Source organism: Eulemur rufifrons, chromosome 3, assembly GCF_041146395.1.
Source record: "Eulemur rufifrons isolate Redbay chromosome 3, OSU_ERuf_1, whole genome shotgun sequence".
In the NCBI taxonomy this organism is placed as follows: domain Eukaryota; kingdom Metazoa; phylum Chordata; class Mammalia; order Primates; family Lemuridae; genus Eulemur; species Eulemur rufifrons.
The window spans coordinates 70,869,329-70,881,813 of NC_090985.1; the positions used below are offsets into that span (position 1 = coordinate 70,869,329).

Consider the following 12,485-nt stretch of genomic DNA (forward strand, 5'->3'; position numbering starts at 1 on the left):
TAGGCATATTCATAAAAGATTTATATTACTTTGATGAATTCTACAAAGAGGATGACTATTCTTTGTAAATGCTACACAACTTATTTCAAACTCTTAATTACTTTCTTGAGTTTGAATAAGGGCAAAATAAATTCATATATTTAATTGTGATCACTCTTCCTTTTGAATTCCTTCAGCACACCCTGCCTGTCCATGGCATTGCATTACAGTTACAGTCATGTGACACACAATGACATTTTGGTCAACAGTGGACCATATGTACAGTAGTGGTCCTGTAGATCATAATGGGGGGATCAAGATGGCGGACTGAAAGAAGCCTGCACCTGACAGGATCAAGGGTTGTTATAGAGGTTCACCCACAGATGGGCTATTTTGGAGAAAGCATTATGAATCATCAGAGAAGAGACTCGAGACACCCAAAGACGGGGAGAGAGAAGCGGGGTGATCTACTCAGCAAGATTAGGAGTTACTTGGAGGAAGTGTCCACATACAGAGAGGTGTTAAGGGAGAGATGGCAAGGGCTCTGCACTCGCCTAGTGGACATGCAACCTGCGCTGCAAGGGGGCTCCCCCATGACAGCAGGTCTCCAAACTGATCAGAGAGCTGCTTGGAAACTGTGCAGCATGACTGCATCAGAGAGTGGGCACAGAGGGGTCCCTACAGCTTCTGGTCTCAGGTCACTGCAACAGACACCACTCTGCATTGTCAGCCTCAAAGTGTCCAGTCTGCAGAGGGATGGGCTCCAATGCAGCCACGACCTCATTATCCCTCCCAGGACAGAGAGGGAATGGAGAGGGAAGGTGCTCTCACATGCATTGTGACTGGGTGCCACGTACTCCCACAACGCCCCTACTGTCTGCCTCCCAGGGATCTGAGCAAAGCAGGAGCCCACTGGCCTTCAGCATCTACCAGCCGCTATCATCTTGCCATCTAGATAGTGCCACCGCTGCCACCTGAATAGCACGGCAGCAGCTGTCATAGTCAGACATGGGTAAAGGGAGAGCCCCAGCCACTGCAACTCCCAGGCAAGATGCCCCACACTTCCTCAGTCCTGCCAGCTGCAGGTGGCCTAGCCACTATGGTGTGAGGAACTACCCCACCACTAGCCATGATTCCATGACGTTCCCAGGCACTGGCCAAGGACCCCGGAATTGTCTAGACATGCACCAAGGTCCCACAACCCACACAGGCACCCCTGAAGATTCCACAACCCACCCCACCACCAGCTGTGGTCCCGTGACCTGCCAAGGTGCCTGCCAAGGTACTGAAATGTTCCCAGGCACCTTCCCAGATCCTATGATGTACTCAGGTACTTGCCAAGATCCCACAACCAGATCTGCTGCCAGCTACAGTCCTGTGGCATGCCCAGGTGCCCACCAAGATCCCACAAAATGTGCAGGCAACTGCCAAGGTCCCACAGCCTGCCCATGAACTAGTCAAGGGCTTTTGATATGCCCAGGCACACACCAAGGTCCCATGATTTGCCCCACTGCTGGCTGTAGTCCTGTGATGCATTCAGGTGACCACCAAGGTCCTGCAACCTGCCCCAGGTGCCAGCCAAAGTCATGCCACCTGCCTCCATAGAGAAGGATTTTCCCAGCCTCTGGTAAGAGCTTCCAACAGTGGCTCTGTTGGAAAAATATCCCCTAGCACTGACTTGGACTGTGACAACCACAGGGGAATGGAATGATGCAGAATTGCTGCATTACATGCTCTCAGTGTGTCCAGCCCTCTCCTGCTGGGTCAGTCTTCCAGAGAGGAGACAAAAGCATATCTAGGGACCTGTCCTCCTTTTCACTAAGTAGAAGAGTTCCCAGCAAAGGAGAACAGGTACACCACAAACCTACCAGCCCAGGGCTGAGAGAAGAGGTTTCAGATGAGAAGAAAACAGCAAAGAACTCTGGCAACATGAAAAAACAAGCTAGTTCAATACACCCAAAGGATAACAATAGATCTACAACAGCAGACCTGAACCAAAATGAAATTGTCAAAATGGCAGAAATGGAATTCAGAATATGGATGGCAGATAAGAAGAATGGGATTGAGAGAAAGTTGAAAACCAATACAAAGAAATCAAAAAAATATTTCAGGACATAAATGAAAAATATGAAAAAGTCACTAACGAGCTAGACAACATGAGAAACGATATAACTGAACATAAAGAAATGAAAGAGTCATTTAGGGAATTACAAAATATAGCAGAAAGCTTCAACAACAGGCTAGACCAAGCAGAAGAATCTCAGAGCTTGAAGATAAGACTTTCGAACCAACCCAGTTAAACATGCAGAGAAAAGAATAAAGAAGAATTAACAATCACTCTGAGAATATGGGACTATGTGAAATGAGCCATATACAAATTATAGGTATCTTGGAGGGAGAAGAAGAAAAAGCAAAAAGTATAGAAAACCATTTCAAGACAATTATTAAGGAGAAGTTCCCTGGTATTGCCAGAGATTCAGATATCCAGACACAAGATGGTTATAGAACTCCAGGAAGATTCATAGCAAATAGGACATCTCTAAGACACATAGTTATCAACCTGGACAAAGTCAAAATGAGGGAGAAAATTCTACAAGCTACAAAATGAAAGCAACAACTAACTTACAAAGAAAAACCCATCAGGCTAACAGCAGACTTCTCAGTGGATACTGTACAAGCTAGATGAGGTTGAGGCCCCATTTTTAGTTTTCTTATATAGAACAAATGCCAACCAAAAATTTTGTATCCTGCAAAATTAAGTTTCATAAATGAAGGATAAATAAAGATTTTTCAAGACAACTGAACAATAAGGGAATTTGTCACTGGTAGACATGCCCAACAGGAAATGCTCAAAAGTACATTATACATGGAACAGCACAATGGATACCAACCAGTGTAAAAATACCCAAAAGTTAAAGCTCACAACTCTTATAAAACAGTAGCAAGAGAGGGAAAACAAAACAATAAGGTATCATGCAACATGATTAACAGAATAGCATTCCAGATATCAATATTAATACTCAAAGTGAATGGTCTGAATGCCCCACTTAAAAGACATAGATGGGTTGAATGGATGAAAAAACACAACCCAATTATTTTCTGTCTCCAAGAAATGCATCTAAACCACAAGGACTCACACAAGACTCAAAGTAAAGGAATGGAAAAAAAATATTCCATGCAAATAGAAACAAAAAGTGAGTATTTGTAGCCATTCTCATATCAGATCAAATAGATGTTAAATCTACAGTGATTAAAAAAAGACAAAGATGATCATTTTATATTGATAAAGGGAGCAACTCAACAAGAAGGCATAACAATCCTAAATATATATGCACCTAATACTGGACCTCCCAGATTCATAAAGCCAATTCTACCAGATATAAGCAAAGAAATAAACACTGGCATCTTAATTGCTGGAGACTGCAACACCCCACTGACAGAACTGGACAAATAGATCATCAAAGCAGAAAATGAATAAAGAAACACTGACCTTACATGGGACTCTAGAAAAAATGGACCTAACAGACACTTACAGAATATTCTACTCAAAAACTACTAAATATGCATTCTTTTCATCAGCACATGGAACATTTTCAAAGATTTATCATATCTTACAAGACAAAATGAGCCTCAGAAAATTCAAAAAAGTTGAAATCATACCATGTATGTTCTCAGACCACAGTGGAATAAACCTATGTATCAATTCCAAGATTGACATTCAAATCTACAAAATGTCATGGAAATTAAACAACCTGCTGCTCAATGATCCTTGGGTCAATGATGAAATTAAGATGCAAAGCAAAATATTCCTTGATCTGAATGACAAAAAGGGCACAGCTTTCAAAATCTATGGGATACAGTAAAAGAAATCCTTAGGGGAAAGTTCATAGCCTTAAATGGCTACATCAAAAAGACAGAAAGATCACAAATTAACAACCTAACGTCACATCTCAAGAAACTGAAAAAAAAAAAAAACCTCAAACCCAAAGCCAGCAGAAGAAAAGAAATAACAAAACTCAGAGCAGAACTAAATGAAATGGAAACCACAAAATAATACAGAGGAGTAATAAAACAAAAAGTTGGTTTTTTGAAAAGATAAACAAATTGATAGACCACGAGCCAGATTAACCAAAAATAGAAGAGAAAGGACTAAAATGAGCTTGATCAGAAATGAAAAATAGACACTACAGCTGATATCACATAAATACAAAATATCATCCATGAATATTACAAAACCCTCTATGAAAACAAACTAGAATACCAGGAGTAAATGGATAAATTCCTGGAAAAACACGAACACCCAAGCCTGAATAAGGAAGAAATAGAATTCCTGAACAGACCAATAATGAACAGCAAGATTGAAGCAGTAATAAAAAGTCTCCCAACAACAAAAGCCCCCAGTGGTTTCACAACTGAATTCTACCAGACCTACAAATGATAACTGGTACCTACAAAAATTATTCTATCACATAGAGAAGGAGGGAATCCTCTCAAACTCATTCTACAAAGCCCGTGTCACCTTGACACCATGCCAGAAAAGGATACAATAAAAAAAAGCAAAAAAAAAAAACTATACATCAATATCCTTTATGAACATAGATGCAAAAATCCTCAACAAAAGACTAGCAAACTAAGACCCCCAAAGGCAAATACAGCAACAACAAGAATAAATAAATAAATAAATAAATGGGGCATAATTAAATTAAAAGGCTTCTGCACAACAAAGGAAATTATCAACAGAGTGAATACACAACCTACAGAATAGGAAAAATATTTGCAAACTATACATCTCACAAAGGAGCAGTATCCAGAATCTACAAAGAACTCAAACAAATCAGTAAGGAAAAAACAAACAACCCCATCAAAAAGTGGGCAAAAGACATGAAGAGAAGTTTTCCAAAAGATGGTAGTCAAATAGCCAACAAACATATGAAGAAATGCTCAATATCACCAATCATCAGGGAAATGAAAATTAAAACTACAATAAGGTACCACTTTACCCCTATCAGAATGGTCATTATTAAAAACTATAGATGCTGGTGTGGATGCAGAGAGAAAGGAACACTTATAAACTGTTGGTGGAACTGCAAATTAGTCCAGCCTCTATGGAAAACATTATGGTGATTCCTCAAAGAAATAAATGTAGACCTACCATTTAATTCAACAATCCCACTGCTGTGTATCTACCCAAAGGAAAAGAAATCATTTTATCTAAAAGGCATCTGCACTTGAATGTTTATCACAGCACAATTCACAGTTGCAAAGATGGGGAATCAACCTAAGTGTCCATCAATTCATGAGTGGATAAAGAAAATATGGTGTATATAAATAACATGGAGTACTACTCAGCCATAAAAAGGGATGAAATAATGTCATTGGCAGCAACTTGGATAGAACTGGAGACCATTATCCTAAGTGAAGTATCTCAGTAATGGAAAACCAAACACTCTACATTCTCACTAGTAAGTGGGAGCTAAACGATGGGTACACAGGGGCTCAAAGAGATATAAAGGACATTGGAAACCAGTAAGTGGGGGGTTGAGGGATAAAAACTTACCTATTGGCTGCAATAAACACTATTGTGGTGATGGGCACATCAAAAGCCCTGATTTAAGCATTATACAAGGTATCCATGTAACAAAAACATTTGTACCCCCTTAATACTTTGAAATTAAAAAAAAGATTATAATGGAGCTGAAAAATTTCCATCACCTAGTTACTTCATAGCCATCATAACATCATTGCACAATGTATTACTCATATGTTTGTGAGGATGCTAATGTAAACAAATCTATTGTGCTGCCAGGTATATAAAAATATAGCACAGTTATGTACAGTACGTAATACTTGATAATGATAATAATGACTATGTTATTTGTTTATGTACTGACTATACTGTTTGTCATTATTTTAGAGTATAGTCCTTCTACTTATTAAAAAAAAGTTAAGTGTAAAACGACATCAGGTAGGTCCTTCAGGAGGTATTCCAGAAAAAGTCATTGTTAACACAGGAGATGAGAGCTCTATGCATGTTATTGCCCCTAAAGACTTTCCAGTGGGACAAGATGTGGAGGTGGAAGACAGTGATATTGATGATCCCAATCCTGTGTAGGCCTAGGCTAATGTGTGTATTTGAGTCTTAGCTTTTAACAAAAATGTTTACAAAATAAAACTTAAAAATTTTAAAAACAGAAAAAAGCTCATAGAATAAAATATAAAGAAATAAAATATTTTTTTACAGCTGTACAATGCATTTATGTTTTTAGCTAAGTGTTATTACAAAAGAGTCAAAAAGCTGTTAAAAATTCCAAAGTTTATTAAATAAAATAGTTACAGTAGGCTAAGGTTAATTAATTATTGAAGAAAGAAAATTTTTTGATAAATCTAGTATAGCCTAGGTATACAGTGTTCATAAGGTCTACAGTGTTCATAAGGTCTACAGTAGTGTACGGTAACATCTAGGCCTTTATACTCACTCACCACTCACTAACTCACCCAGAGCAACTTCCAGGCCTTCAAGCTCCATTCATGGTAAGTACTCTCTATTTTTTACCTTTTAGATCATATTTTACTGTACCTTTTCTATGTTTAGATACACAAATATTATACTTACCATTATGTTACAATTGCCTACAGTATTCAGTAAAGCAACATGTTGCACAGGTTTGAAGTGTAGGAGCAATAGGCCATACCATATAGCCTGGGTGTGTAGTAGGCTATACCATAGGTTCATGTAAGTACACTCCATGATGTTCACACAATGAAATCACCCAATGATGCATTTTTCAAAACATATCTCCATCATTAAGCAACATATGACTGTATTTTTGTAATTGGTTATTCCACTATTAGACTGTTAACTTCTTATGGGCAGAAACAATGTCTTACTCCTATTTCAACCCCAACATGCTTTGCAATGTGCCTTGCACAGAGTTCAGTGTTGGTCAATACTTCCTCAATTCAATTTTCTACAATTCAATGAGAAATAGATTATCTCTGTTTACATAAATCCATGCCAATGTGTTGATATTAAAATGATGAATAACTGTCTGCATAGAGAAGTTGAGAAGGGAGTTGAGCCATTGAGTGGAGTAAAAAGATCATTGTGGAGCCTACAATGGAGCCCACAAGCTCCATTCATGGTAGGTTAACAATCCAGTAAGGGAATAACCAAGTACATCCATGCCCAGTAGGTTCTGGGGTAGCACTAGATAAGTCAACCGCTCTGTGCTCCTGCTTTCTTTTTTGAGAGATATTATTTTAGTAACTGTTCTGTATGTCTCTTGATGTTATAAAAATCAATATCCGTAAGATAAAATCAATGAGGTTTGATGATATGATGCAATTTCTAAACCAATACTTTTAGTAAGTAATTTGTTTATAATAGCTAATCTGGATAATTCAAACTAGAAGTTCAATTCCCATTCGATAACAATAGACTTTGAAATTCTGTTACACAATTAATTACCTCAACTCTATTTTTTATGTGTGGCCTTACAGCATGTACTTAATTGTTCTTAACTATCTTAAGACATCTTAATTTCTTAATATACTCTTTTTTAAGACCATGAAAATGAGTAATTATTCTGCATAAAAGAATTTATTGTTGTTCTTGCAATAAAAAAAAAGTATGCAAGTGTAGTGTTGTCATTTCATGATTACCAGGGTAATAGAAGGTGAGAATAATTTTAATACATGACAAATATTTTTTAAATTTTTTTTAGCTATAATTGTACTTTTAATACCTTCTCCCATCAGAGCTGCTGATTAATTTGTAAACAGGACTGATTTCTTTCCTCTTCTCTCTTAGCCTGCACAGTATCTGATCAATACTTTCACAGAAGTTTATTGGTAGCAAAATGGTTCAAAGTAGACAGGAGAGAAAAGCATTGAAGAGCCTGGATGAACAACAATGTAATTAGCTCTGAACACTGGAGAACTGGCTGAAACATAAAAATATATCACTTCAATGAAAGTGCAATGGTTTCAAATAAAATCAAGAATGGACTTGATTTTCAGTCCAAGAGCCCAATGTTTAATACACTATTAAAATGTATTTTAACATTAGCAACCATGCCATAACTGAAGTATATGTGACAGCTCAATAAAAATCCCAGCAAATGCAGTGCCTAAGGAGAGATCAGATGCATGGAGCTGGAAATGAAATACACTGGAAGTAGGCTACAAAATAGTGTTCTTGTTTTCAAGGTGCTAATATGCCTTTTAATGGTATCGTGCACACTTAACTGAAGGCAACTTTGGATTAAACAACAAGTAATGCGTTGTGACTAGTCAACTTTTACATACATCAGTATAAATATATCCATGCCCCCAAAAGCATGTAAACACAATATAATTGTAAATGTGTTCTTCCAACAGTTGGATGTCGCATCAGTTATACCATTTGATGTTTTTTACCTCTTCTTTGGGTTTAATCCAATATTTAGAACAAATAGGATATTAAAGGTAAGATACTATATTTAATTGCCTTCTCCTTATGATAATGGAAGCAATCTTGAAATAATTTTAAATATACTAAAATTACCAATGTTCTTAATTTTTCCCAGTCTTCCATCTTTCTATTCTCATCAATGCTGTGAATCTCCTTAAATGAATGAAGGATAAATGCCTGATGGTAGTTGTTCCTGGTTATTTTTATTCTTTATCTCATAACATGTATTTTTATAATATAAATAGCAATGCTTTTGTACTTCAAAATTCAACTCTAATTACAAATGAATCTTTTGTAATTTTAATTTTTTTTCTATTTGTCCTTTTAAACCAGTTAGTGAATGCCTGGTATATAGGCTGTAAAATTAAAGTCTTAGATTACCTCCAAATTCTCTTACTCATCTAAAATTCTATAATTCTAAGAAAAATGCAATAATACTTTTACATCACAAAATTACTTACATACTTAAATACAACTCAAATATTTATCAAGGAGGAACTAGTTAAATATACGAAGATACAGCTATATAGCAGAATAGTTTGTAGTTTTAAAAGAATAAAGAGCAAGTTTTCTATGTGCTGCTATAGAAAGAACTGCACGATAAATTGCTGAGAGAAAAAGCTAGTTACAGAACAGTTGATAGAACAATGCTAACTTCTATATAACAAAAAGGAAAAATATTCAGTTTTTCTATGTTTACATAAATACTGGAAGGCTACAAAAAAAAACTAATAAAAGTGGTTACTGGAGGTGGAAAGGAGAAGGACGAAGGAAAATCAGGATGGATGTGAGCAAGAGTCACAGCATGAGTTTTAAAGGTATATATACTTCATATTGTTTTGAACTATGTGAATGTATTACCTATTTTAAAAGATTATAAGACATAAATATATTATAGTTCATAGCTTCATTGGGTACCTAAAAAAATTTTGAGGACAATCAGAATTTGAAATTTTATATAAGTCTTTAACAATGGTAATGTTTTCTCTTTATTTCCAAAAACGATCTTCTTAAAGGGATCATACAAGATTTCACAAATTTTAGGTAATTATCTCTTTTGCATCTTGGGAAGACAAGCTAACATAACCTGGCAACACTGGTAGATCCTGACAACAACAAGAACAAAATTGCTCAAACTTTATATTCATTATCTCACTTATTCATCCCAACAAGTTCATTTTAGAGATGAAAAAAATGAGAATTCATGTACTAGAAAATCTGTCCAGACACACTGCAGATGAGTGGCAGCATCTCAGCTCTATCACACAGTTATCTGACTCCAAATTCTTTATTATAATTAGGCTGGCAGGTAAGCCTCATGCTGAAAGGGCTTTCTTTCTATGCCCTGATTTTTCCACGTTAAGTGTGCCCTTACCCCATATTTCAATACATCCAAGACAACTCTAGAGACCTCTGGTTTGATCACGGAACATGACTATAAACTGAGGCAGAACACAATGCTCCAAGCAGCCTAGTGGTCAGGCTACCCCTCATCAAATTTCTAGTCTCTCGTGGAACTTTCAGATGTAACCAATTTTCAGAAAGACTCAGGTGCCTGCAAGCTTGGGAGTTTGTCTGGAAGGAACATCCATCCTGATTTTCCTTCGTCCTTCTCCTTTCCACCTCCAGTAACCACTTTTATTAGTTGTTTTTTTTGTGTGTGTGTAGCCTTCCAGTATTTATGTAAATATAGAAAAACTGAATATTTTTCCTTTTTGTTATACAAAGTTTATAAATGCCACTCTTCACACCTCATCTCTGTATCCCTAATGTGTCCAAAAGCCCTCTACATCCAGTAGTTTTCTTAATACAGGAGATCCTGAGAGTCAACAGTGTATCTTCTTTTCATAGCCCCATAGTCAATTTATTGCACTTATTTATAAGGGTATCATTTCAATGCACAATTCTCTATCATAAATATTTATCATCTATATCTCCAAGTTATAAGCGAGAAAACAAATTAAGAATATAAATTTTCTCTATGGTGAACGCTTAAGCTAAATTTGAAATCAGGAATTCTGGAAAAAAATAAATTGTATATTTTTCTAGTTAAATAGTCATATTACATAACTATTACATATACCAGTTTTTAATTCCAGATGTTCTACTGCAGTCATACCTACACTGGGTGACATTTTGAAATAATAATTTCTAAGGTCCCTGCTATCTGTAAGATCCTATGATTCTAAGCATATTACATATATTAACTCATGTATGCACACTTTTAGGAGCATGTTCTCTTATTGCCCCGATTTTATAGATGAGGAAACTAAGGTACAGAAATAGTAAGAGACTTTTCCAAGGTTACATAGTTAAAAAGTAGCAGAAATAAGACTGGCTTTTGGCTTTGGATTTCATGCTCTCACTGCCTATAGAAATAAAAGAAGAAAAATGCATGTAAGCAGTAACAGTTGAGTTAAAAGTAGAAGTAAAAGGGAAAAACCTTAAGAGAAATAGCAATCTTAAATAAAACCTATTTTATATAGCTTTATTTAAATAGATGTATCTAAGACTAACATACTTTTGGATTTCTTTTGCTTGTTTCTTACATAGTACACTTCATTTTTTGAGTTTAATCATCACCTAGAGTCTATAATGGACAAAGCATACATCTACAGGTAAAGTATAACTCACAATACTTGGGTGGAGGGGAAAAAGCAATGGTACAACATTATAGACAGCACCTAGCAGGAATGTGACTTCCTGGTTAAAGAAAAGGAAATTTCAGATTTTTGTGATGTAAGATATAGGAGTATGTTCTACAACAGATTCGCATATTTTAAGTGAAATAAAAATATGAAAATCATAACAGATTTTAGAAGAGTATTGGACTAAAAAATAGGAGTTATTATCTGCTTCACTCAAAATAAGTGCAGAAAAACATGCTCTTTCAAAAGTTGACTTTTTCTCTCATGACAATCCATTCCTAATCTGAATTTCATTCATTTGCTGATCTGAACTTCACTTGCACAGAGACCTCTAGTTGCAGTTCATTGTAGCATAAAGTCCCCCGAGCTTTTCAGAGATATCCAGTTAAATCAGCGTGGCATATTTTATGGGACTCAAATGGAGAGGTGACCCTTGAGGCATGTCTTTCACGGCGTTGACTCATACCATCTGTGAAAAGAAAGGAAGTCTTTTTATTTTACACTCTGTCAGTCCCAGTCAAGACACTGCAGTCAGAAAACATGCAATGGCACCATCACTTTATGTTACACTAATGAGAGTTAACAGTTCACAAATCCAAAGCAAGGGAGTTCAGCAGAGACTTTAAGGAAAAGAAAATGTTAAAATAGGCTGTATTCCAGAAACAACATGAACCCTTATTTTGCATCTATTCTTTCGGACAGAGTCATTCGAACAACTGGATACTTGCTGTTTGCTCTGCACATTAATGCCTGTATTTATTACTGGGCTTCAAACTATGAAGGAATTGGCACTACTAGATGGGTGTATGATGGTGAAGGAAACAAGTAAGTTCTAATTGTGAGAGAAACTTTTATTGATTCTTCTTAACTTTCTGTTTCAGTGTATGAATTTTCTCAAGCCAATGTTTTTGAAACTGTAGGACATAACCCATTCATGGGCTGTAAAACCTCCTTCGTAGGTCAGTATGTTTTTAATTGAAAGAGAGTAGAGGAAAATATTAAGAGAATAGAAAATATCAGAGTCTATCTGATAGGTAGTTGGAGTGTGTGTGTGTGTGTGTGTGTGTGTGTGTATCCTGGGTTGGCTTGTGACATGCATTTCCTATACTGGATCATGATCAAAAAAGTTTGAAAGCCTCTACTTTAGACAACCAAGCGGTAAGGTAACTTTTAATAACTCCGATGCTGATTGTTAGTAATGAACAATGTTAATCATTTAGAGGGCAGGTGCAGTGGCTAATTAGTTTACCACTGAAGGGTTTTATGGGTTTATGAGTTAGCTATAACCACTAACTCAATTAAACACTTAGAGAGTAACGACGATCATAAATTAAACTTGACAATTAGGTATGCAAGTGTCCCAGGAATAAAAGAGATCATTTGAAAAATTTAGAGCAGTAGAATCA

General features: G+C 36.3%; 1 protein-coding gene across 1 annotated transcript in view; it reads left to right on the forward strand.

The window, feature by feature from the left end:
- Nucleotides 1-12,485, forward strand: part of CNGB3 (cyclic nucleotide gated channel subunit beta 3) — a 137,367-nt gene that overhangs the window by 65,567 nt on the left and 59,315 nt on the right. The window contains exons 8-10 of the mRNA XM_069466261.1: nt 8,359-8,445; nt 10,985-11,049; nt 11,782-11,904. Of these exons, the coding sequence (XP_069322362.1) occupies nt 8,359-8,445; nt 10,985-11,049; nt 11,782-11,904 (275 nt within the window). The remainder of the gene's footprint in view (nt 1-8,358; nt 8,446-10,984; nt 11,050-11,781; nt 11,905-12,485) is intronic.